At 50.7% G+C, this 26661-nt stretch overlaps 3 protein-coding genes across 8 annotated transcripts; all 3 read right to left on the bottom strand.

Moving 5' to 3' along the window:
- Positions 1-1131: 1131 nt before the first annotated feature.
- On the bottom strand, positions 1132-9502 carry RAB4B (RAB4B, member RAS oncogene family). Of its 5 annotated transcripts, none has more exons than XR_011231407.1 (9): positions 9358-9488; positions 8107-8187; positions 7718-7832; positions 6386-6448; positions 6147-6301; positions 4735-4830; positions 4516-4646; positions 1800-2716; positions 1132-1511 (listed from the first exon to the last, which is right to left on the bottom strand). XR_011231407.1 is itself a non-coding variant. In XM_069458135.1 (8 exons), exons 1-7 carry the CDS (start codon positions 9371-9373, stop codon positions 4531-4533), a joined length of 642 nt encoding a protein of 213 aa, XP_069314236.1. In that variant the 5' UTR covers positions 9374-9502; the 3' UTR covers positions 1132-1511; positions 4516-4530. The 5 variants fall into 5 exon arrangements, 3 of the variants coding, with proteins under 3 accessions (XP_069314236.1, XP_069314234.1, XP_069314235.1); XR_011231408.1 differs by having other exon boundaries at positions 2565-2716; XM_069458135.1 differs by lacking the exon at positions 1800-2716 and having other exon boundaries at positions 9358-9502.
- An 800-nt stretch (positions 9503-10302) lies between these two features.
- On the bottom strand, positions 10303-12069 carry MIA (MIA SH3 domain containing). Its single transcript, XM_069458136.1, has 5 exons — positions 12021-12069; positions 11567-11699; positions 11326-11459; positions 10718-10828; positions 10303-10395 (listed from the first exon to the last, which is right to left on the bottom strand). Exons 2-5 carry the CDS (start codon positions 11691-11693, stop codon positions 10372-10374), a joined length of 396 nt encoding a protein of 131 aa, XP_069314237.1. The 5' UTR covers positions 11694-11699; positions 12021-12069; the 3' UTR covers positions 10303-10371.
- A 4168-nt stretch (positions 12070-16237) lies between these two features.
- On the bottom strand, positions 16238-26313 carry SNRPA (small nuclear ribonucleoprotein polypeptide A). 2 transcript variants are annotated; one of them, XM_069458132.1, is made up of 7 exons: positions 26255-26313; positions 25705-25799; positions 22731-22903; positions 20552-20731; positions 18833-19006; positions 17972-18060; positions 16262-16618 (listed from the first exon to the last, which is right to left on the bottom strand). In XM_069458132.1, the coding sequence occupies exons 2-7, from the start codon at positions 25775-25777 to the stop codon at positions 16459-16461; spliced, it is 849 nt and encodes a 282-aa protein (XP_069314233.1). In that variant the 5' UTR covers positions 25778-25799; positions 26255-26313; the 3' UTR covers positions 16262-16458. The 2 variants fall into 2 exon arrangements, with proteins under 2 accessions (XP_069314232.1, XP_069314233.1); XM_069458131.1 differs by lacking the exon at positions 26255-26313 and having other exon boundaries at positions 16238-16618; positions 25705-25887.
- Between the last annotated feature and the right edge of the window lie 348 nt (positions 26314-26661).

Here is a 26661-nt window from a genome sequence, read left to right as displayed (position 1 = left end):
ATTTCATTTGCATGGGCAGCTCAGGAACGGAGATGAGATACTAAGAAATGGCTACGCAGTTAGTTGGGAAATGTATGCAAATTCGCCCGTCAGCAAATAATTTACATAAGTACTTATAATGGAGGAAAAAGAGAGTGCTGGACGTCCTTGAGAAAAGGGAAAGCGGACTAGAAGGGAGGTGCAAATGCATCGTATTTGCATGACCTGCTCCGCCCTGCCCTCTCGGGACAATTGTAGAAGTCAGAATAAAGAACCAGAGAAAGCTACATATTGAAGGAAGACATTTGCGTGAGAAGCCCTGTCTCATTATGAACATTTTAGGCCACTCTGGCTGGGCGGACTATGCAGATAAGGTCATTTTGAATTCCCCTGTCCCCTCCTTTATTGCTCAGGAGGAAGGGGGTGGGGTTCAGGCCTCTCGCGGAGTTGGCAGTTGGAGTGTCCCCAGGGCTACACCAGTCTCTGGCTGGCCACATGAGAGGGGAGAGGGTGGTTCACCTGGGCTCAAGGAAATGCACAGCGGTATCAAGTATGCACATGGGTCGAGCTGTACAAAGCCCACCAGTTTTCAAGGGCACACACAGGGTTCACGGTCACACACAGGGACCAAAACATACAGATCTCATGGTTACACATACACAGGCACACAAAGAATAGTAAGTCACCGCTGGCGACTTTCAGGCTTCAGACATGCATAGGTAGAACCAGGCACAGACCCAGGGCCCCACCCATGGGCCCACATTCCCATTCCCTGGCCTTAGTATCCCAAACAACACCAGTCTCACCAACATAATCACCAAGGACACAGAGGAGTTACAGTATCACACACAAGCAGCACGTATTCCTATAGACACTGTCCCACCCACAGGTATTGCAAACACTCTTTCACACACTTCACAAACCAAGGGACATCAGTATTACACAGTGAGCCTTGAGCATGCATTGTCACAAAGTGTCCACATGGTGACAAACTGTCCCTCCACAATAAGCGCCTGAGTCATGGTGTACTCACAGTATACCCCACACCATGTCCAACCCAGAAACAAGTCTCCCAAACGCCATGACACATGATTTTTCCATCGGGGACCTCTATTTGTCTCCGGACATCCCAAAATGATGGAGGCCAAGGCACAGGTGTAAACAATGCTTTATGGGGGAGGGCAGGGACAGGACAGGCCTCCAGGTAATAAATAACACGTACTCGCAACAGCAGGGCCAGGCAGGGAGTTGGGGCCAAATGACCCTGGTCTTAGGCTTTGGGAGCTCTTGGGGTAGGGTTAGGGGTTCAGGGGGGACAGAGGTTAGCCAAGACAGAGGAAGCAGCAGCAGGTATGGGTTCCCCCTTCCCCCATGGCTCAGTCTTGCCCCAAAGCCAGGCCCCACCAGGCCAGGGAAGGGGGACAGGTGGCGGGGCAGCTTCTCCGGGGCCAGGGCAGGTTGGGACACGGCTTCCCAGGGCCTGGTCTGGGCCCCAGCCGGAAGGGCAGGGCTGGTCCTGGAGAACAGATGAGCTGAAAGAGAAGGGTGTGGTGACCTGGAGGGACCCTGGGTCTGTTCAGCTGGTGTCTTAGTCTCATTTTTGGGTATCTTCCTGCCCTCTGATCCGTGTCCATCTGTCCATACCCTCTCTTTCTCTCAGAGTTTCTTCATTGTCTGTCAGACTTTCTGTTTCTCCTCTGCAAATAATTTTGGGGTCTCTCTCTCTTTCTCTTGGTACCTGCAACTCCTTGTTTGTTTTCTTCAGAGGGCCATCTGAGTCTACAAAGGGACATTTCAATGTCTAAATATCATGTCCCTACCTTTGTATCTCCGTGTCCCTCTATGTTCCTGGATCGCCCTGGCTCTAAGTCTCATTCCAGTGTTTTCCAAGCTGGGGAGACACATTAGGTTAATGGTTCTCAGTTCTCACTTTGGCTGCACATAGCATTACCTGGGAGCTTCTAGAAATCCTTAAATCGCTTCAGAATCTCTGGGGCAAGGCCTGGGCATCAGTATCTTTTAAAGTTCTCCAGTGATTCCAATGTGCAGCACTGCATTAGCAAGCGGGAAAATCAGTTTGGTGGGCCTTGACCAATTTTTTTATTCAAATAAAATAGAATAGAAAATATCAGAGTTTATCATATATAATAAGAACATTGTATTGGTCCACAGAGACAGAAAGCAAATTGGTGGCTGCCAGGGCCTGAGGGGAATGGGGAATGACTATTTAATGGGTGTGGGGTTTCTTTTTAGGGTACTGAAATGTTCAGGAACTAGACAGAGGTGGTGGTTGGACAACCTTGTGAATGTGCTGAATGCCACTGAATTGCACGCTTTGAAATGGCTAAATTTGTGTCATGTGAATTTCACCTCAATAAAAAAAAAAGAATATTAGTGGTAGGAAAACGTGTTTGAGTTTTATATGTGGGTGTGACTGTATTGGATCAACATGTAAAATATATTTCCTCCTACGGTTTGATGTCAACACAGTTTGAAAAAGCACTGTCTTCTGACCTTTGACCCACTGAGGGCAAACCCTAAAACACACTATCTACTAAGCCCTAAGGTGACGAGTACACACCCACCCACTTCTGCACAGCCCAGAGTCATTCAGATGGATAAGAAGAAGCTTGATGGCTCACGCCTGTAATCCCAACACTCTGGGAGGCCAAGGCGGGAGGATCACTTGAAGCCAGGAGTTCAAGACCAGCCTGGGCAACATAGTAAGACTCTGTCTCTACAAAATTAAAAAAAAAAATTTCTTTTTAATTTTTAAAAAACAGTCCCCATTTATCAAGTCTTTACTGCCAGACCCCATTCTGAGCACTTTACATGAATTAACTTATTTAATCTTCTCAACACCCATAGGAGGTGAGTACTGTTATTGGCCCCATTATAGAGATGAGGAAAATAAAGCCCCCAGACACAACAGGTGCAAAGGCCTGGGAGGACAAGGGAGCACTACACAAAGAACTCATCCTTGCCTCTTCTCCCTTTCGTTCAAATTCCACATCCATTCTATCAGGAAATGACATTGGCTCTGCCTTCAAAGTAGATCCAAAGTCTAACCACCTTCCCCCCGGCGCCCCCCCCCCCCCGCCCCGCCTCCCTGGAGCTGCCAAGGCTGGGAGCAGGTTAAGCATGAAGTACAGAGGGGAGAATTGGCAAGACAGACACACACCCAGGTCGGGGGAGGGATCGGACCAAATCCTGTAGGGTCTTGCAAGCCTGTCAAGGGGTTTGGACCAAGCATGGAGGAATAAGCAAGGCTTCCTGGAGGAAGGGAGGAAGTTACCAGGGAGAAGAGAGTAGGAATGGTGTTCCATGCTTTGCAAAATGTAAGCAAAGACTCAGAGGAATGGAAAGAACTTCCGCGTGGCTGGAGCAGCCTGAGAGGTAGGGAGAGTGTAGGAGCTGAGGCTGCTGAGGCTGGCAGGGTCCAGTCCCTACAGAGGCTCAAACACTGGGCTGAGGAGCTTCAGCTGTGTCCCACGGACCCTGGGAGCCATGGATGGTTTTAAACAGGGAAGGGACAGGAGCAGATGTGCATGTTAGAAAAACCCAGTGACTACATCAAGAGGGGCCAAGACTACAGACAGAGAGAGCAGGGAGGACACAGACCTATCCACTTCTCAGCCTCTCCTCTGCCTGCCCCCACGTCCTGTCCACCTCAACTTTGCAGCAGCCTCCTCACCGATGTCCAGCAACCATCTCTGCCCCCAGTCTCTTCCCCATGTGCAGCCAGAGGGACCTTGTGAACACCTGAGTCAGATGCTGGCCCTCCTCTGCTCAGAAGCTCCCTGTGGCTCCCACCCCACCCAGGGTATAAGCCAGAGCCTTCCCTGGGGCCCACAAACCCTGACTGATCTGCTTCCCTCCACCCGACCTCGTCCCCTGCCAAACACACACAGCCCCCGCTCAAGCCACACTGGCCTCCTTGGGCTTCCTCCAAGCCAGGCATGACCCTACCGCAGGGCCAGGGCGCTGCACTTGCTGTGCTCTCCCCAGCATGCTCTTGTCCCAGAGCCCCACAGGCCTCCCCTACTCCCTCTTTTGCTCAACTGTCACCCATATTTAAAATCGCATTCCTCCACCCTCCCTATCCCTCCTAGCCGCCTTTATTTTTCTCCGTAGCTCTTCCGTCCCTCACTACTATGTAAGTTACTTAAATATCTTGCTTATCGTCCGTCTTCCCGCAAGAGAGTGTCAGCTCCCTGTGGGCAGGGTTCTTTTTGTCTGCTTTACCCACTGCCGTATCCCCAGTGCCTTGAGCAGGGCCTGGCACACAGAGACACCCAGTAAATAGGTGAAGAACTATGAATCGGCGGGTGAGTTCTAGGGAGCAGAGCTGGTGGTGGCCTGCGGCTGGGGGGACAGGTGGATTCCCTGTGGCAGGCAAGATGCCTCACTTTAACTCGGGGGGTTTTCCATCTTTCTCTCTGACTCGGCTTCTCTTGTCATCACGTTTTCTGTGTCTCTGTCTCTGCTCCATGTTCCCCCTTCCCACCCTGCCACCCTGAGCCCCCAGCGTCCCACCTGACTCCGCAGGTCTCAGCAGCCACACGGCTGAGGGGCCACAGCCTGGGCACTCCGAGGCTGCCGGAGCTGGCGAAGGGAAGCGTCGCCGTACTGAATGCCCGAGCCCATCCTCTCGGGGTCTAGCTCACCTGTGGGGAAGGGGAGAGGTCATGACTGGTCCCCTTGGAGACCCCCAGGCCTGCCTTCCACCCCCACTCCGGTCAGCCGGGGCCTCACCTGAGTCGATCTTGTTGAGGATGGTGCGGGCGCACTTGAGGAAAGCCTCCTCCACGTTCTCGCCCGTGAGCGCGCTGGTCTCCAGGAACATTAGCTCTGGAGGGGCAGACGCTCCGAGGGTCAGGGCCTGGGTCAGGCCCCATCCTCCACTCCAGCTCTCACCTGCTGGCTCTCCTTCTGTTCCTCACGTGTTCCGCCCAGCCTCGCCCTCACCTCGGGCCCCTCCACATGCTGTTCCCCTGCCACAAATGTCCGCCTCCCCATATGCCCACCGAGCTCTTCCTTCAGAGCTCAGCACGCACAGCTCCTCCTCTAGAGAGTCCTCCCTGATCTCCAAGGCTGGGTCAGGTGCCTCCTTTGGGTTCCCACAGCCTCCTGTGCCCCCCTGCCTGTGCCCCCATCCTGTGCCCACCCCACTGCCCATGTCCCCCATGCCCCCACCCCTCTGCCCATGCCCCCGTCCCACGCTGACCCCCCTCAGTGTATCCCCCCTTCTCCCCACTCCCCACCCCTCTGACCATGCCCCACCATCCCACCCCTACTCCTCCACCTGGGCCTCCCCTATCCTGGTTCTGACCCCTCTCCCTGTGCTTCTCCATCCAGCCCTGACCATACTGGGCTGTCACTGTCTGGAAATGGGTCTGTCCCTCCACACCCACCCACTGAACTGTGAGCCCCACGCAGGCCAGGCCTAGGGCTGTCTCCAACACTGTGTCCCCAGCTCCATCTAGCACAGGCCCACCACAGTCTACTCATCAGCTACATGACAAGGCCTCACAGTAAGTAAATTGGAGCCAGGATTCAAACCCACATGTCTCTGATGGCAAAACTTCCTCTAAACCCGGAGTTTCCAAAATGGAGGAGGCAGATCCCACCCAGCAGATATGACTGGTTTGGCCAACACAATGTTTTCAAATGAGTTGATTCTTGCAAACCTTTTGGCATGGGCTGTCAGTACACCTCCCTTAGCAACCGTGCCTGTTACCCTGGGATCTGCCCCATCTCATCTCTCATATTCACAAAATGTGCCTCTCACCTAGGCTAATCTGAGTTTACAATCTCCGCCTTAACCCAATGCCCTGAGCTGCCTCCTCATGGCAATCGAAACCTTCTTAGCAGCCAACGTGAATCTAGCTCTCACTTCATATCAGGGTATGGAGGGCTTTCCACGGACACCTCCCTTCACCATCACAGCACGCTGTGAGGCAGAAATATTATGATCCCACTTTTCAGGCAAGGAAACTGAGGACCAGAGTAGTCACGCAGCTCACGTGTAGCAACACTCGGATTTGAACCTAGACCTCTGAACCTCCGTGTTCCCCTGCTGGGCACAGCCATTGAGAGCCAGGAGGCCCACAGTCCCTGTGGATGGCCTGCCCCCTCCGCCACCTGGCCCACTGCACAGTTCTCACCGTTCTCCTGGGCAAAGCGGGAGGCCTCCAGGAAAGTGACCTCCCGCTCAGGGTCCAGGTCCTTCTTGTTGCCACAGAGGATGACCACGATGTTGGGGCTGGCCAGAGTGCGGGCATCGGTCAGCCAGGCAGCCAGTGAGTTATATGTCTCCCGGCTGTGGAGAAAGGAGAGGGGAGGGAGGCAGCACAGGAGAGCAGCCACCATGCCCCGCCCTGTCCCATCCCCTCCGCACACCCACCTGGTAATGTCGTACACCAGCAGGGCTCCAGCCGCCCCTCGGTAATAACTCCGTGTCACTGACCTGTGGGGCCAGGGGGACCCAGTCACCCCCAAGGCTGGGGTCTGCCCCGAGACTGCCCCCCTCTGCGGAGAGAGACTGGTGGTTCGGAGGCCCCCCTTCCCTGCTGGCCCATCCCCCAAAACCTGGCCTTGGTCTAGCTGCCATACAATTCCTCTCTCTGCCTTGCAGTCTCTCTCTTAGCTGTCTGTCTGCCTCTGGGTCTCCTTGTCTTTGTCTCTGTGTGCCTGTCTTTCTGTATCTCGTCACTGGTCTGTTTCTTTCTCCGTATCTATTTTATGTGTGTGCCTTTAATTCTGTTTCGCTTTGTCTCTTTTTCAGTTGTCACTCTGGCTCTGGCTCTCTCGTCCTCACCCTTCCTTCCCATTCATTCATGTGCTCATTCATTCAACATTTTCTGAGCATCTCCCCTTTGCCTGGCCAAGCGCTATGCAGCATCTGCTAGTCCCTGTCCTGCCATTGGGTGAAGGCCCCCTTCCCAGTGTAGCCACCTCTCTGTATTTCCCTGTCTCACCAGTCTGAATCCCTCTGGAACTCATGCAAGCACTCTACACACATTTATTGAGCACTTACTGTGGACCCGGCCCATGTCACACTCTTGTCTTTCACCCTCTCTCTCTGTCTCTGGGCTCTATGCACCTCATGCAGGAAACCAACACATGAGCATTAATTTAGCAGCTACTAAGTGCTGCCCAGAAACCACACTTCTCCACAGATTGGATTCCCTCTGTTTGTCTCCCTGCTCTCTGTCTCTGTTTTTCAGACTCTCTCTCAAACTTTCTTTGTGTCTATCAACTTTTCTGCAGACATTTCCTGAAGACCTATGCATCTCTCTCTCCCACAACACGTCCATTTCTCCATCTCTCTGGGTATACCTGTCTGACCCTCCCTGTCTCTCTGCCTCAGACCTGTTTCTCTTTGCATATCCTCACCTCCTTTTATCACTCCCTTCATCTCTCTCACTCTGTCTCTCTCTCTCATTCCCTTTATGAGTGTGTGCCTCTTTCAAGTTTCCCCTTCTCTTTCTGTTTAGTGTCTCTCAATCTCTACTGCTCACCCAATCCCAAGCCCCACTTGCTCTCTTTTCCTCTGTCTCTTTCTTTCTCTCCCCTGAACTCCCTCTCCCCTTGGCTATATATACCTGCTAACCGTGGTCTCTGTTTCTCTCCCTTCGCCTTGCCTGCCCTCTCTCTCACTTGTGTCTCTGAGCGACTCTGCACATATCTCCCTCTTCCCCCCTTCCCACCCTCCTTAGGAGCCCAGCCCACCTACCGAAACCGCTCCTGGCCAGCCGTGTCCCAAATCTGTAGCTTCACAGTCTTCCCACCCACGTTGACCACCCGGGATCCAAACTCCACGCCAATTGTGTGGTTAGAGTCCTGTTTGACTGGGAGTGGGAGGAAGACAGGAAACAGAGCAGGGGCTCAGAGGATTCCTCCCATCCTCCAAGGCCTTCTCAGTCTCTACATACCCATTCCCACGGCTGAGGTGACTGAGGTCAAAGAGAACCCAGCAAAAAGCACACACCGAGGCAAGGACCAAAAAGCCAGCACTGGAGTTGTACCTATGGCCAGCCCTGCCCACCCCACCAGCTGCCCACCTGCCCACACCATGCACATCACCACAGCTCAGTGCTCCCGGGACCTCTACCAGAAACTCACACTTATTCTCAATGAACTGATGAAGGAGACATGATTTGCCAGTTCCGGCACTGCCGATCACCAGGAATTTGAAGAGGAAGTCTGACCAGATGAAAACAAAATCAGGGAGAGAAAGATACGGGAAAAAAGATAGAAAGACCATCAGAGTTAAAGGAAGAGAAAACAGACACAGGCAGAAATAAAACAACAGACAAAAGTAACAGATAACTGTTATATAGTGCTTACCAGGGGGCAGGCACAGTTCTAAAGGTCTTTACTTATATTAACAGCTCACTTAATCCTCAGGAAAACTCTATGAGGAAGGTATACTAAAAATTATACCCATTTTCCAGACGAGGAAACTGAGGCCAAAGAGGTTAACTGACTTGCCCAAGGTCACATGGTTAGGCAGAGCTTAGGTTCAAACCCAGGCCAAGGAGCTCCAGAGTCCAGTTCTTAGCTATTATATTTAACAGTTCTTCAAACCCATTTAATCAAGGACTACAACCTAGCCCCTGCCCCTCTTGACTTTACCCGCTACCATCCTCTAACTCATTCACTCCACTACAGCCCTTGGCCTTCAGTGTATTCCCTGAAAATGACAAGCTGATTCTCACCTCAGGGTCTTTGCACTTGTTCCCTCTGCTTTTGTATATTTGTTGAATTAAGGGAGCTCCCTCTGACACCTAAATCAGAACCTGCCCACCACTACCACCTCGTTTTGTACATAATTTTTCACGATTCGACACTGATTTTCCAATTCTCAACCTCTCCTTCCCTCTCTCTGCCCAGGACCTTGCCCCTAGTCTCAAGCTTAAGCCCCACTCCCAGCCACTAAGTACCGCCACTAATTCGAGGGCAGTCCATTCCCAACCTCATTCCAGACCCCTCAAGCCAGATCCGCCCCAGAGTCCAGAGCATCCATTCAGGGTTGACCTCTGCCATTCACAGCGAACCCCGCCCCATTCACTCAGGGTCCGCCCCGATACATTAAGGCCCACCTCTTCCCTCAAGACCTACCCTGAACCCCGGAAGACCCGTTCCCTCAAATCCCACCCCAGATCTATTGAACCCATGCACCAGACCCTCAGGCTCCACCCAAATTGATTAAGCTCAGCCCCAGACCTACTAAACTCCTCCCAGCATCCACTTAGGCCCTGCCCCCAAACATCAGACCCCGCCCCCTGGTATATAAAGCCCCGCCCCGTTCCCGCAGGCCGCATCCTCTCTGGGCCCAGACCCCAGACCCCAGCTTCGGCCTACCACCCTCACCGTAGGTCTCAGCCATGACTCGGTCGCGGCCGCTGAGGGCCGCAATATGGCGCCGCGGCCGCGCCTTCTCCTCGGCTGGCAGCCGCTCCACTCCGGCTGCAGCCCCGGCTCCTTCCTACTCCCCGGGCCGGGTGCCGCCACTTCCGCCTCCACCCCCCCACCCGACGCGACCCACTAAGGCTGCGGGATACCAGGCCACGCTTCCCAGAGGAAGGGATTGGCGGACTCGCGGGCAGGGGGCGGGACAAAAGTCGTGGATTGGTGGCGAGAGAGGGGCCGAGTCAAAAGGGGCGGGACCAAGACGAGCGATTGGCTGAGCAAGTAGGAAGGGACTGCGCAGAGATGCCTCACTGAGCGGAGGAACGGATTTGGTCGGGAGTACGCGAACAGAGCCGAGTCTCCGGATTGGGTAGGAGCAGACAAGGGGCGGGGATACGAATGCAAAGCAGGGGGCAAGGACAGGATTGACAGAGCCTACAAGAGCGGCGGATCTTGAGCTTGTGGGAGCAATTTCTAGCCTCAAAGGCAGGAAGGAGGAAAATGGGGGACCGGCGGGGTGGGAATACGCACAGGTTACTTCCCACCTCTCTTTGCAGATAATCTTTCAAGGAAACCTTTGCTCTGCGATGTGTGTCCTCTTCATGGTCCGATTGGCTCATGCTCATTCATTGTAGTGTCCTCTCTACACCAACGAGAGGGACAATCGCCTGGTTGTGCTGTTTAGGTTCTCCTTTGCTTGTGTCTGAGATCTAAGCTCAGGAGCCCGTCTCCTGTACCTCCCGTACCCGGCAAGGACCGAAGGGCTTTTATCAGTGACATTCTGCCTAGCAACCATTGATGTTACTTCATTCAGTGGGTTGATTGGCTCGATTCAGGAACCTGGAGAATTATTTCCTTTGTACATTCCCCACCCTCCCACCCGCAAAAGACCACAGCCATGGGCAGTTTGCACTCGGTTGATGTATTTGCATAAAGCCAGGGAGGGAAAATGGCAGGGACAGCGGTAGGCTTAGCTCACTGGCAGTAGAAATCCCATTTCTGAAAAAGAGAAAGGGAAAACAGTGGAGAAAAAAACCAGCGGTTACACCACAAAGCATCTAGTGGTTTTTATTTAGCAAAGGCTGTAGCCGCAGGGGCCAGGTTTGGCCACACAAGTGCTATCTATGCAAATTAGCCTGGAGCCCTTTAATCTTTGCACCTCCAAACTGGACCCATTTTACAGGTAGTAATAAAATTGAGGTAGGGAAAGAATTTGTCCCGTCCACACACACCTAGGAAGCCAAAGGTAGGAGCATCTTTGCCCATTACCACAACCCAAGGGTCCTCCCTCCAGATTCTTGCCAGACCTCAAGACACTCACATCTGTCTTCAAATCGACCTTGCCAGGTTTCAGGGTCTGGTCCTCTCGGACAATGCTACTGGGGAAATAGCCCAGGCGAGCAGCCACATCTCCGTAGTAATCTCCCTGAACCTGGGGAAGAGGAGTTAAAAGCCAGGGTCTGGAAAGGTGGCAAGCTCATTCCTAATGAAAGCCTTTGCGCTATCTCTTCTCCCTGATCTCCACATAGGTGGCTCCATCCTTGTCATCCAAATTTCAGCTTAAATATCCTCCGCTCAAAGCCCCTTCCTGACCACTCGATATAAAGTAGCCACCCAGTCGCTCTATATTAATTCTCACAGCAGCACATATTTGCTATTTTTGATGGCTTGTTTATTGCTTGTTTCCCTCTATTAGAATAAAAGGGATGGTTCATTGTTCTATTATATCTTCAAAGTCTAGAACAGAACTTGGCGCCACAGAAGATGCCCTAAAAGTGCTAAACAAAGTGAAAATAAAGTAGGTCACAGTATCCCCCAGCCAACGTCTCTATTTCATTTCTCCCCCTCAAATTTTCCCTTCATGTGGAAAACGACTTTACTCCCACTCCAGCCCTGTTCCCTTCCCTCTTTTGCTCTCCCAAGACTCACGCTGCCTCCCCAGAAGAGCCGCCCGCGGCCCTTCAGCTTGGAGAAGACATACACAACTTGGCCCCTGTGTATGGTCAGGAAACGGCAGTCAGGGGCCACATAGTCCTGAAGGGCCACAGCCATCGAGATGGGGTCTGGGGAAGGAATAGAAGGGAATGACAGCACCCCCCCCCCCCCACACACACACACACACACACGGGCCAACAATCCAAGCCCCCAGTTCTCCCCTCCCCACTCTTACGGCTGCATTCCTCATCAGCACACAGCTTCCGGTCAGCCAGCTTGGGCATGGGGTGGCCCCCGTCACAAGGCCCTGGGAAGGCAGACAGCAAGACGATGACACCAAGGAACACCGGGGACCAAGTCATCGTGGACTATGAGCAAGAGAGTGACCAAGGAGAGACTGGGGACTCCAATTTCCTTCTGCCCCCACCCCCTCCAGCAGCACAAGGAAACTTATGTTCTCAGTCCTGTCTCCGCCCTAAACCCGTCCCAAATTTCGCCTACCTAGAGGCTGCTACCCAGCCAGAACCATTTCAAAAACAGGGTGAGGACTGCCAGCCCAAGGAAATACCCAGATAAGGCCCAGGGCAGCCCAGGCCACTCCAAGTGACAGCCCCCCTCAACAATCAGAGAGGCCCAGACAGGCAGGTTGAGATATTCAATTCCATCTTCACTTGAGTATGCTTAGGTACCTGGGCTCCTATACTGTCCCCTCCAGGGACAGAACCAGAGGAGCCTGTATGGAAAACCACCTTGGAATTTCCTGTGCTGAGAGGCAGAACAAGGCAGCCCATTGATTAGCAGGAACAGCCTCAGCTCCAAGTACTGAGTGAATATTGTGTGTTGGGCCTCGCACTAGGCAATGTCCCATCATGCTCACTGCTCCCCCTCACCAGCCGCTTCCTGACTGATGACCTGGGCTAAGCTATTTCTCTTCTCAGAGCCTCACCTTATATGTAAAATGGGGATGATAACAACTACCAAAAGTTAAAGAGCATTCACCGTATACTTTTATTTGAACTCAAATGGATACTCTGTAGTCCCTCAGGAAGGGCTACTATAACCCCATTTTACATGAAAATGGAAATGTAGAGTTAAAGAATCCTCTAAGGGTACACAGCCATAAGTGGGGGTACTAAGACTTGTCTTAGCCAGGCTCCCTGCCATCATTATGCTACCCACCTCACAGGGCTCATGTAAGGGTTAAATATACCCAGCAGATTTGCAGGGCATGTGAGCAAAGGAGCACGTGAAGTGACCTCACAGGGATGCAATCGATAAAATCCAGACCGTAAGTGTCTTAAGTAATAAACTGCCAGATAAGGAAAAAAATGAGACCGAAGGGTGGCCTAGATTTGAAGACTTCAGAGGCAGGCACATCACCAGTCACAACATATGGATCTTACTTGGATTCGGAATCAAAGTGTACAGAGATGTATGTATAAAAAATATTGAAAATCTGAACACTAACCAGTTGTCTAGTGATGTTTCAAAACTGGGTTTTCCTTTTTCCTCTTTTGGTTTTTTTGAAACAGGGTCTGAGCCTGTGGCCCATGCTTCATCATAGCTCAATGCAACCTCCAACTCCTGGGCTCAGGTGATCCTCCTGCCTCAGCCTCTCGAGTAGCTCGCAGTACAAATGCACACAACCACACCCAGCTAATTTTTTCTCTATTTTTTGTAGAGTCAGGGGACTTGCTATTTTGCTCAGGCTGGTCTCAAACTCCTGGCCTTAAGCGATCCTCCCGCCTCCGCCTCCCAAAGTGGTCGGAATACAGGGGTGAACCATTGTGCCTGGCCCAAAACTGTTATTTTTCTTAGGTGTGATCATGGCTTTGTGATTGTTATCTTTTAAAGAGACACAGATGCTCCTTGATTTTTGATAGGGCTACATCTCAACAAACTCATTGTAAGTCGATATAATTTAATATCGTTAAATGCATCTAATACCCCAAACTAGCTCATTGTAAAGTTAAAAAATTCTTAAGTCACGAACCATCATAAGATGGGAACCATCAGTATTTAAATATTAACTGATAGTGAGCTAACAGGGTGTCTGAGATTTGCTTCAAGATAATTTGAGAAGGGCAGAAAGTGAGTGGAGTCCTGGTTTAAACTGTTTGGCCACAAGCTGAAAATAGGTTCAACTGGTAGAAGCTTCTGGGAATTCAGTATACTATTTTGTCTTCTTTTATACGCATGCTTGAACTTTTCCACTTTAAATTACTAGTTTTGACCAGTTTGGACTGGTTTCAACCTGATTAGACCAATTTAGACCTGTTCCAGCCAGTAATGTCCAGTTTCAACTGGTCTTGGCCAATCATGGCTGGTTTCATCTGAATTTAACTAAATTAGACTAGTTTGTTCCAATCTCAGCCAGTCATGGCTGGCTTGAGCCAGCTCTGGCTGCTTTACACTGGTTAAGACTGTTTTCAGCTGGTCTTGACCAGTTTCAACTGGATTTGATCAGTTTACATTAGCCTTGACTAAATTGGGCCAGTCATGGCCGATTTAGACTGGTTCCAATCATTCCTGGCTGGTTTGGTTGTTTTAATCTGGATTTGACCAGATTAGACCAGTTTGGAACAATCTCAGCCAATAATGGCTGGTCTTGGCCAGCTCTGACTGGTTTAGACCAGTTAAAACTGGTTTCAGCTGGTCTTTACCAGTTTCAACTGGACTTGATCAGTTTCAGCTCGATTAGGTCAGTTGTGGCTGATTTAGAATGGCTCTAGCCTGTTATGACTGGTTTAGACTGGGTTCCAGTCATTCATGGCTAGTTTGGGCTGGTTTAATCTGGATTTGACCTAATTAGACCAGTTTATCCTAGGCCCTGACCCAGGCCATTGAGAGTCATTGAGGAAGGAATATTGACAGCCTCTGGTGGGGAAGACAACTAGTGAACATAGATCAGGTTTATAAGTGTGTGCGAAGTACTAGGATATTTAGAAAGGAGAACACAATCAATCATCAGCCCCTCATATATATTAGCATTGATGAAGCCACAAAATGGTAGAAGTGACTTCATTTCCCAAAGCCCAGTGCATTTATCTATTGCTGCATAATTACTACTCCAAAACATAGTAGCTTAAAACCAACATTTATTATCACTGTTTCTGTGTGTCAGAAATTTGGGCATGGCTTAGCTGTGTGCCTCCAGTGCAAGGTCTCCTGTAAGGCTACAATCAACCTGTCAGCCTGGGCTGCTGTTTCATCTGACGGCTGGACTGGGGGAGGATCCACCTCCAAGTTCTCAGCCAGCTGTTGGAAGGATTCAGTTGCTTGTGGGAACCGGACTGAGAGCCTCTGTCCTCACTGGCTGTTGGCGTCCCTCAGTTCCTTGCCACGTGCCTCTCTTCAGACAGCTCACATAGCAGGTGGTTTTCCCAAAAGCAAGTAAAATGGAGGCAGTCTTTATAATCTTTTAAGAGACATGGTCTTGCTATGTCACCCAGGCTGAAGTGCAGTGGCAGGATCAGATCCTCCTGCCTCTGCCTCCCAAGCAGCTGGGACTACAGGAGTGTGCCATCATACTTGGCTAATTTTGTCATCTTACTATACAAGTAACATCCCATCATTGCTGCATTCATTTGAAGTAAGTCACTAGACCCAGCTCACACTCAAGGAAAGGAGACCTCACAAGACTGTGAATGCCAGGTGTAGACTATCAGGAGCCTTCTTAGAGGCTGCCTACCACATCCAAATTCCATATATGATCCACAAGGTAGCCACGACAACTGCCCTAGCGCACACTGTATCCCTCTCCCTCTGTATTCCAGCCACACAAGCAAAGGCACTGAGAAGCACAATTCTAGTGAACACAGTGCAAACGGAACTCCTTGGGAGTCATCCCTTCCCTCAAACACTGAGCTCTCTCCCACCCCCAGATCTTTGCATTTCTCTCAGATCTTCATGTGGTAGGCTGCTCCAGGTCATTTGGGGCTTAGCCCAAGGATCACTTCAGCTCTGGACTTTGCTGGCCATGTTCTGCAGTGCTTCCCCCTCAGCTTTCATTTCCATATTGGGGAAGAGAAAACTGAGGCCTGGGGATCAGTCACTTGCTCAAGGTCAGAATGACGAAGTAGTGGACGATGATAACTTAGGTCTCACCTCCAAACTGCTTCAAATAGAGATCCACATGCCAAGCATCATTCTCCAGAGCAGCCACCTCTCTCGTAAGCATCCTTGCAGCTAAGGCACTGCCGGGGAATCTGGGTCAGGAACCTGCCCAAGGTTCCTGGCTGACTGCTGACCACCAAGGCAGATCAGCCGTGTTTGAGGTGGCCACCACACCCTGTACCAGCATCTGGTCAGAACCTCCCATGTGACCAAGTCAGTTTGGGTACTCCCAGAAGCAACAGTGGCATCATACTGAACTCTGTGGAGCTCAATCAGGGGCTACAAATTTGAAGTCTCAAACCTAGACTGCCATTCCTACCACCCTTCCAATGGTTTCAGGCACACCAAGTTCCCTATATTAAATCCCTTTCTGCCCAAGTACCTACAATGGTTTCTGTGGGACTGTTGCTATGACAGATGGTACCTTTGTGCAGATTAGAAAAAGGTAAACAAAGACCTCTTCCTTAACACTCTTGTCACCTGTTGGAAATTGTTGAAATAAACAAAGTGAATGGTGTGCCCTTAAATGTGGCATCCTTGTGCAATACACAACCTGCCTAACTGTACATGCAGCTCTGGGTTTCCATTTCCTGCCCTGAATGCCAATTGAGACAATATAGAAAATGGCCAAAGCAGTAAATGTAACTTAAGTTCCGACAATTATCACTATATGATCCTTTGTTTTCCCAAGGTTGGAAACTTCAAAATGCCAAGAAGTCCAAAAACCCAGGATATGCTGATGCGGAGGGAAGGGAACCACGGAGAATAAGAAAATAAGACAGACAAATGGTTGTGAAAAACCAAACCTCAAAAAACCACTTTAATTCCAGCCTAACAGCGCCAGGTGCAATGTCTGGGGACAGACTCTGGGTACAATGCTGTGTGGCGACCACTCACTCACACACAGCTCCGAGAAGGCCCCCAAGGGGGGACTTACCTTCAGGGGGCTGAGCCAAGGGGAAAAGGGGTGGCCCCAGAACAGGGGGCAGGGGCAGGCATGCGGAAAAGGTGCTACTTCTTGGCAAATGAGATCTTCATGGCATTGTTCTGGGTGATCTTAAAGCCCTGCAGGGCGTCACGAGCTGCCCCTGCCTGCACCTCATTGTCAAACTCCACAAAGGCGATATCGTGCCGCCCGGGAACCAGACGGACCTCCTTGAAGCCCGGGAACCTGAAAGAAGGAATAACAGACCTCAGGGACCCAGACAGCATTTCCCCCTGACATTTTGGTATACAGTATATTGAGGCCAGGCATGATGCCAAACATCCTACAATGCACAGGATGGTCCTCCATAAAAAAGAATTATCTGGTCTCCAATGTATTAATATATAGAGCTAAGTCAAAAAGCCCTAATGTAAACATATTATTTAATGAATTTTTTAAAAAAGAGACAGGGTCTTGCTGTGTTGCCCAGGCTGGACTCAAACTCTTAGGCTCAAGTGATCCTCCTGCCTCAATCTCCCAAGTAGGTGGGACTACAGGCACACTCCACTGTGCCAGCTTTAATGAAAAATTTTAATACAAACAGCCATGCAACCGCAACCTAAATCAATAAACAGTACACTGCAACCCGTCTGCACCTTCCCCAATCAGAACCCACCCCCTACTCGAGAAATAACCATTACCTTCACTTTTATGACATTCATTTCTCTAATTTCCTTCTTCTCAGTCCTTACTACCTTTTCTCCATTAGGCTATCATGTCTACTGGATGTCTTTTTTCTATTACTATTCTTATAAAACATGCATTGTTTTGTGGATATGCTATACATGTGATCTTATTTTTCTATTTTATACAGTTACTCAAAATTTCTTCTCGGCACTATTATAAAGAATCATCCACATTGCTCTTTCTGTTCCTTCTAAGTGGTGTACGGTACACCATGGTGACATTGTGCATTTAAGCCAACCCTTCTCCCGGACTGCCTCCAACTCCCCTCCACACACTGTGATGAATACTCCATTTATAGCCCGTTAAGATTCATGTCCCAAATTTCTATAGGATATACGATCAGAAGCAGAACCACCAGGCAAATAAAACCAAACCCACACCCACACCCACACCCACACCCACACCTTCACTCAACAGGGAACCGTCCTATCAACAGGGCACGAGGGTTCACCCACGCCCACCTCCCACTTGCTGTTTTTGAGCATGCTGATTTTTGCCAGTCTAGCTCGTGTTTGGTGATGCCTCAATGTAACGTACACCTTGCATTGCATCTCTCCATTTCAGCAACTAGAAAAATAAAGCTTAGAGCCTGGACTCTTCCCACCCCCCAACAAAGGCTGACAAAGGCCAGCATGCCCTGGCCACAGTGACCTCTCCAACCTCACCGCCACTGCAACCCTCACAGGTTACAGGCCCAGCCTCAGCCTTCTGCTTCCACAGCTTTAGTCACAGGCCTTTCTGCAAAGCCTGAGCTGGCTCAGGGCTCCACCAGCCGAATTCTGAGGCCCATCCCATGGTGGTCTCTGCTACCCATCACCCTCCAGCCAGCACCCAGCCACAGGCCCCACTTACTGGTTGAAAAGCATGGACAGCATCAGCTCGTTGGTCTCCTCTGGCAGGTTGGTGAGGAACAGGATGTGATTTGGTGGATTCTCGGAAAGCTGCCAGGGAGGGAGGGAAGTCCATGAGCATGGGGGCCCTGAGTGTAGGGGGGGCATCCCTAGTACTGCCCCTGCTCCCCATCCCTCACCCTGCTTGAATTCATTCTAGCACCCCCACCTGACACACCATATACTGCTGCCTGTCCAACCCCCACACCTTTGCCCCTACACACCATAGGCCACAAGATAGCAGAGACTTTCCTGTTTTTGTCACTGCTGTATACCTAGAGCACAGAACAGGGCCTGGTGCATAAGCAGGCGCTCGGTAGTTGTTCAAGGAATGAATTTAGGTGGTGGCCACATGGCTCCAGCCCACCCTAACGTTCCAGATCCTCCAAACAAACATGCCAGTTCCCCTCTGCCCCAGGGCCCAACCCCACTGCTAAATCCTCATCATTCAGGGAGCTCTGCTCCAAAACCACCCCAGGGGAGCCTGCCCACACCACCCAATCTAAAACAGCCCCCCAGTCGGCTAGCATCATCATAGCTCACTGCGCCTCAAACTTCTGGGCCCAAGAGATCCTCCTGCCTCTCAGCCTTCTGAGTGGCTGGGACTACAGGCTCGCACCATTTTGCCCAGCTAATTTTTAAATTTTTTGTAGAGTCGAGGTCTCGATATGTTGCTCAGGCAGGTCTCAAACTCCTGACCTCAAATAGTCTTCCTGCCTTGGCCTCCCAAAGTGCTAACATTACAGGTATGAGCCACTGCTCCCGACCTTAGTCCTGTATTCACACTATTTGTATGAGAATGCAGGGGGGACTAGACACTTACAGGCTGGGCAGGTGGCATCTGCCCAGGCATAAGCTGCTGCGGGGGCATGGCCCCTGGTGGGATCTGCCCAGGTGCGAGGCCCGGTGGTGGGATCATGCCAGGGGGCGGCATGTAAGGCGGCTGGCCCGGCATGTGGTGCATGATACGGGGTGCCTGAGTCATCGGAGGCATGCCCTGTGGAGAGACGGAAAGCAGGCCTGACTTGCTGCAGGTGGGAGAGGGCGTGATTATGGTGTAGACCGGAGGCAGAGGAGAAGAGGCCATTAGAGGAAACTTGAAGAAAAAAACCGAAAATCAAAAAAAGAAACTCAGAGATCTAGGGAGAAAAAAGCAAGACTGGCGGGCAGAGATGGAAAGGGCAGGTGCAGAAGGAAACAGGTGGCAGTGAAGGAAGGAAGACAGCCAATGGCACACAGCACAGACGGGGCTGGAACCACAATCTGGAGAGTGGGAAGTGGACGGAAAGCTGGGTGCAAGAGAGGAGCAGTAACAATGGGGAGACCAGACAGAAGCCCAGACACCCCCACGGACTGCAGAGAAAGTGTGAGTGGCATCGAATACAGCGTGACCCAGTCAGAGAGCCACGAGACTCACAAGAGCTAGAGAGACATGGAGGCTCGGGACTGAATCAGTGGGTCCAGTCCAACCATCTTTTCTTTTGCACTTAGCACTTTTTGTATACTGTTTGGGAACAGGATGCTTCCAGTTTTTGCCCTCACCAAGGTCATGAAGACTTTTTCCTGTTTTTTTTTTCCCTAGAATCTTTACTGTGTTAGCCGTCACATTCAGGTCTGTGATTCACCTCGTTAGTTTTTGTATATGGTATGAGGTAGGACTAATTTTTCCCTTACGGGTATCCAACTGCCAAGCATCATAACTAGGGGAAAAAGTCCTTTCTCCACTGAACTCCACTGGTGCCTTGATCACACATCAAGTAACCATATACGTACAGCTGTTTCTAGACTCTTCATCCTGCCCCCTTGGTCTGTCTTCTCACCCTTATGGCAACAGCACATCACCCCGATTGCTGGAGCTTTAAAACATGTCTCCACCCAATTGTGCAGGTCCCCAACTTTATTCTTCTCATCTGCTGCAGCCTTGGCCTTCCAGACATTTAGAAACAAAACAGCCAGTCAGTGGCTACCAAAATTCCTGTTGGATCTTGGAATAATTTAGAGACAACTGACCTCTTAACAATATTGCCTTCCCCATCCATTACTGAGGTCTCTGATTTCTCCCAGCAATGTTCTACAGTTGCAGTTTTGCACACTTTTTGTTGGATTTATTCCTTGGTGTTATTTTTCAATGTGACGTCTACTTGTTTGTTACCAGCATACAGAAATAAAGCTGATTTTTTCCATATTGACCTTAAATCCAGCGACCTTTCTAAACTAAATTTACTTACTAATCCTAACAGTTGGTTAAGTAAATTCTCCTGGGTTTTCTACATAGCCATTGACTTAAGACACAAACGGCCAAAAAAAGAAAAAAAAAAAAAGAGAGAAACCACGAGACAGACATAGAAAAACAAAGCCCTAGAGAAACAGGCAGACAAGAACAGGTACGTCACAGGGAAACACCATCATCCAGGTGCTCAACCCACCCAAAAGAGAGAGAGGACGGAAATGGGAAGGAGTCTGAATCCCCAAGCCCCCAAGCCAGGCCACTGGCTAAGGAAGGCCTGGTGGTAAGAGGGGCGGTCTCTGGGCCCTGTCTTACCGGGACAGGCCCCTGGACGGCCCCCACCACCGGGGCAGCTGCCCCACCCTGCACAGCCTTCTTGGCAGCCGGGGTCTCCTGGCTCTTGGGCTTCCTCTTCTCCCGCTTGCGGTCCCGTTCCACGAAGGTGCCCTTCATCTTGGCAATGATATCCGAGTCAGTCTTGGCATACTGGATGCGCTACCAAAAAGAGAGCAGAAGGGTTAAGAGAGTGAAGTTCAGAGCCAAACTGCCTGGGTTCAAAATCAGACCTTACTAGGAGCTCACTGAGAAATGCAGAAATCACTTGGTCACAACTTCCCCATCTGTAAAATGAGGATTATGGTATTTCCCACTTCAAAGGACGAGTGTGAGAACTAAATTGAGTTAAACAGCTTGGAAGAGTACCTGACACATAGTGAGCACTCAATACATAGGCTGTTGGATTTTTTGTTTGTTTTTAAGACAGGGTCTTGCTCTGTTGCCCAGACTGGAGTGCAGTGGTGCAACTATAGCTCCGTGCAGCCTGAACTCCTGGGCTCAAGCAATCCTCCTGCCTCAGCCTCCTGAGTAGTGACTATAGGCATGGGCCACCATGTTCAGATAATTTTTTAAAATATTTTTTGTAGAGATAGGGTCTCACTGTGTTACCCAAGCACCAGCCTCTTGAACTCCTGGCCTCAAGTGATCCAGCTCGGTCCCCCAAAGCACTGGGATTATAGGTGTGAGCAACCATGCCTGGCTGACTGTTCATCTTTTTAAGGGAGTCTGGGACAGCCCTAAACACTAGGGCTAAGGTCTGAGAAGACAATGCTAGGACAGGAGCACTATGCAAGGGGATTTCTAGTCACACAAGAACACAGTTCCAGATTCCAGGCTAAATCTCATTCATTCAGTTGTTTATGGAGAATCTACTAATGCCAGGCCTCATTCTAGACTCCGGGAATACGGTAATAAGTAAAACAGACAAAAGTCCCCGTCCTCATAACGCTTATGCAGTGGGGAAGGTATGTTAAAGAAGATTTAAGAATGAGTAGAGAAGCAGATGTGAAGTGTTTAGAAGAAGTGAAAATTTCAGACAGGGTGGCTGGGAAAGTCCTCACTGAGGTGACATTTGTACAGAGACAGAAAGGGAGAAAGCAAGCCACGGGGACATCCGGGGAAAGAGCCTTCTAGCAAAGAGCTAAGGCCTGCACAGCACATTCAAGAAACAGCAAGGAAGCTACTATGGATGAGAGGGAGGGAGGAGGTGAAGTCATAGAGACGACAGGGGATGCTGGTGAGGACTTCGTCTATTCTTGCGGGAGCCATGCAGTGTTGTGGGCAGGGGAGGTAAGCTCTCACTCATGTCTCACAGGAGCACGGTGGCTGCAGCATGGAAGACAGACTGTGGGGAGCAGGGGTCGAAGCAGGGAGACCAGTGAGCAGGTCGAAGCCATGTCCTAACGAGGGTGGTGGCTGGACCAGGTCAGCAGCAGAGAAGAAGTGACAAGTAGGCAGCCAGTAGATATGTTTTGAAGGTAGAGTTGATAAGACTTCCTGACAAAATTCAGACATATCTGAGTACATGATGTGGTCCAAGCAGCAATTTGGGGGAAAAGCAAGGGAGAGAGACAACACAGAAAGACTTATGGTCATCATACCTAAAAACCAATTTCTAAGATGCCCCAGAAAGTCAACTGGAAGATGTGGCAACCTTGGGCTTGTATACCCAGAGGTGACGACAGGCTGGAGTCAACACTCTGTCCTCTCCAGGTGGCCCAGCTGCCCTGGGGCCCACTGCCTCCTACGTGATCTGCCTCCACGTGGAAGCGACCTGCCTGGGACCTGCACGCACTGAGACTTGCTGTCACCTCCCCAAGGGAGTTGGGTCAGGGAGGTATACTCCAATCAGGTTAAGCTCAAAAACTGAGTGGGGGAGAAGAATCACATAAAGGGCCAAAGATGCCGGCCAGTGATTATGACAGGAACTCTAGATCAGGGTGAGGACTTTAAGCCACTCCCCATGTCCCACAGACTACAGTCTCCTTGGCCTCTTGAACATCTGCACCTGGCCCCTGGCCCAACCCCTCCCACCTGGGAGCCTGATCCAGGTGTACCTTGGTGACTGGACCCTAAACCCCACCCCTCTAAGCCAGGCCCACCCAGTCTCCTGTAGCATTTGGCACACATACACAACCCCCATACCCACAATGCTCACCATGGGCTTGTCGTAAAAGGGGAAACCTTGCATGGAGCGCAGGGCATTGGTGGCACTGCTGACCTCCTTAAAGATGACAAAAGCCTGGCCCCTCATCTTCAGGCTCCGTGACACCAGGATATCCAGGATCTGTCCAAACTGGGAGAAGATGGCATACAGGGACTTCTTCAGCTCTGCAGGGGAGGAAGAAAATACCCACAGGTGACCAGAGGCTTTGGCATCACGTCCTGGGGCCTGAACACCCCATTTCAGAGGAAGTGCAGCCCAGAGGGAGACCATCAGCCACCTGGCAGAGTATCCAGAAAGCTGCGGGTCAGTAATCTCTCAAGACCTAACAATAACAGCAGCCAAGAACCACTCAAGTTGCCAAGTATACTCTTTATAAGACGAGGACGTAACAGTACCTACCCCACAGAGCTACCATACAAAAATCATGAGTACGTATGTGCAGAGGGCTCAGAACGGCACCTGGCACATAGTAAACACTCAGGAAGTGCCTCTTTTCATTGCCACCAGCACCTTGACACAGGCCTGGGTAATGTGACCTTGGCAGACTTCCCCAACCTCATCTCTGCCCACACTCCACCGCACTCCTGAGTCTCCTGCCACACTGGCCTCTCAGCCCTCTCTCAGGCCCAACACACCACTCCTGCCCCAGGGCCTTTGCACTGGCTGCTCCCTCTACCTGGAACACCCTCCCCTGATGTTTACATAGCTGCCTCCTTCTAATCACCCAGGTCTCAGCACAACGACCACATCTAAAAGTTCCCCCATGTCACTCTCCCCTGCCTTACCCTACTTGCTTTTCCTTCATGGCATCTCCTATCTCCTGACATGGTATGTTTACTTCCCTCTCCAGAGCTATAAGCCCATCCCATTTGTTTACTGCAGCACCCCAGGCCTAGCGCAGACTCCAGGACACAAACGTCTCCACAAACATTTACAGCTGAACACATCGTCAAGTGCTTTATGGAAATAACTTCACTAAATCCTCACCGCAACTCCATGAGGTGGCAACTATGATTGTCCTGATTTTACTACGATGGAAACAGGTTCTCAGAGGATTCCTCACTGCCCAGGGCGAGTATCCCGAGGGTGCTGGGAAGGGCATGGCAGAGCTGGGAGCACACGACACAAGTCCATCTGAACCCAGTACCACACCTCACCAGCAAACTGTCTCACTTGATAGCAAGTGGGATTCAAGCTAAGCAAAGGACCCTTCTCACTATCCAGACCTGAAAAGAATATCAGTATCTTATGCAAAGAGAGCTGAGCCAAAGCCGAAGCTGCTTGATGAAGGAGATACTAGAAGAGGAAAGAAGAAAAGGTGTATGTGTGTAAGGTATATGTGGGGGTGGGGACAGGGGTCAAGGCTGTTTTGAAGCAATTAGCCAAAAATTCTCCTGGTGGTGCCATTTCAGGTTGTCTTCTCCGTACTCCATCCCCACAAACCTTGTTCAGACCTCAGTCATTTCACTGGACTCCAGGCCTCTCCCCACTCTCCAGCCTCCCCTCTTGCCCACTTGAGTTCACCCTCCACAGCTGGGAAGGTATCCAGAAAGGACAAGATCAGGGCAGGGGAGCAACCTGGCTCCCCGACACCCCCAGGATGAAGTCCAAATGCCTCACGGCCACAAGCCACTACTCCCTGGAAGCTTCTTCATGATTCACAAACCACTAGGCCTCAGGCCCACAAAACTACTTATAATGTCCAGAATGCCCTGGGCTCTTTTGATCCTGAACATTTGCACAAGTTGGCCCAAGTTAGGAACCCTCTTCACCCTCACTGTAACATACATACTGCTTCCTCCACATGGCTTTCCAAAATGTCTTCTTTTCCATGAAGCTGAATGAATCCCTGTCTTTCTTGTTCTCAATCCCAGACCTGACCACTCTGCCTGTAATTACCCAGTCGTGGTCCTGACTACTCTGGGCTGTCATTGTCAGGCAGAACCAGGGTTCTCAGTCACCAGTGTGTCCCCAGCACTGCCCAAGACTGACCAGGCACCACACTCTAAAATCATATGTAAAATTTACATTCCTGGGTCTGTTTTCCCCATTAGCAACTTTATTGGTAACTGCAAACTTAATCCCAGCAGGCTCTTTTAGTTCTCCTGACAATTTTCTTGAGGTGATAATAAAAGCTAACATTTATCTAGCCCTTACTAAATACTAGTTACCATAAAAAGAAGTACTGCATGGAGGTTCCGATAATTTAATCCCCCCACAAGATCCATGCAAAGAAGGTGTCATGATTTTTGCCCACTTTTCAGATACAGAAAATGAGGTTCAACAAAGGTGATAATTTACTCAAGAAATGGAAGTCTTTAAGATTTCAAAAATTCAGTTCTTAAGCAGAATTCCATACCAGTGGCATCAACCACTTTCCTTGCTATGTGACCTTGGGCAAGTCACATCACCTTGAGTCTCAATTTCCTGAGAAGTAGGAATTACAATAGCTTCTTCCTACAGGCTTCTTGTGAGAATTAAATGCAATCGAGATTTATATAGAAGTGTATAGATCAGCCCATGGTACAGAGTGTTAGTCATCATTATTATCGTACATTTTCATTGTGGGCTGATCACTGAGAACACCAATGAGCAAGAAAGTCCCAGTCCCTCGTAGACCTCATAGGCCACTGGGTGGAGAGAGAGACCCATGAGAGCCCAGAGATCAGGGCTTGATGAGGAATGCCCACGGCCTATGATTAGCCAAGTACAGCCACCTGAGGGAAGAGGGTCCTGTGAGCGGAAACCTTGAAGGATGCGCAACAGTGACCAAGTTAAAGTGCAGAGCGTAAGATGAACTAGGGGAATGTTGAAGACAGAGGAAGCAGCATGTGAAAAGGCCAAGGGATTAACTAAAACAGTCCAGCTGGATGAAAAGACTGAGAAAGTGAGGCGGATGCTGCGGATGGAAGAGGGGCCAGCTCGTGCGGGAAAGCCTAGAGTCTAGACTATCCCGAGAACTCACCATCCTTCTTGATCTTCTCATTGAGGTTGTTGATATAAATAGTGTGGTTGGGACGGGTCTCAGGAACCGCCATGGAGCGAAGTAACGAGGTAGGGCTTAAACAAGGAAAAAGGTGATTTTAGCCTTAGGTTTCTCCAAATCCTTTGTCCCAACCTGGCTTAAAGGGCTGCTCAAAGATATCCCTTCCAACAAGAAGTCAGGTAAAATGGGACCGCGGGAGAGAACGGAGGCACGGCTCGGGCAACAAAGCGTGCGTAAGACTCCCCTTCCCCCGCGCGCGTGCTTAGGGAAATCTCGAGAGGCTTACTACGAGCCCCAGGATGCTCTACGCAACCCAGAAGGCGGAGCGTGCTAAATGGCGACTCCCATTGGCCCACACGCCCAAAGGGAGAAAAAACCCGGATGTAAGAGCCAGTTAAGGAAGGTGGGACAGGTTTTGGGAGTCCTGGCCTCGCGCATTAAGTTTCCCCAGACGAGGCGCGGGAAGGCCTGGACGTCAAGCGCACCACCCGCCCGGCGCCGATGGTCGCCTACACCCGAGGTCACTAACCAACGGCGCCGCAGTTCACGCAAGCGGTTCCTGCTTCGTTCTGGAGACTAGACCACAAAGCTTTCCCTCCTAGCCCCACCTTCGATTTTCTGCAAGCCAATCCCCGCGCGGAAAATCAATAGCTTGACCAATCGGAGTAAGTCTCGTCCCTGGTTTCAGATCTGGCCAATGAAAACGACACTTGGGCTCCCGCCTAGGCAGAAAAGCCCGCCCCACCTCCTGCAAGCCCCGCTCCTACAGCGCCTCCCGGGCCTACTGACCAATCAGTGACGGTCACGAGTTTCTTGCCAATCGGGACGCGGCTCGCACTGCTGTCTCTTCCGGAGGCAGTCAGTCCTTTGGAAGCCACACCTCTTCCCCGCCGCCTAGCATTTTCTGTCACGTGATCGCCAAGGGGGCGGGCACGT

The sequence above is a fragment of the Eulemur rufifrons genome, chromosome 24 (assembly GCF_041146395.1).
Source record: "Eulemur rufifrons isolate Redbay chromosome 24, OSU_ERuf_1, whole genome shotgun sequence".
Lineage (NCBI taxonomy): Eukaryota > Metazoa > Chordata > Mammalia > Primates > Lemuridae > Eulemur > Eulemur rufifrons.
The sequence above is the reverse complement of the archived record's forward strand: the minus strand, read 5'-3'. Positions and strand labels throughout refer to the sequence as shown.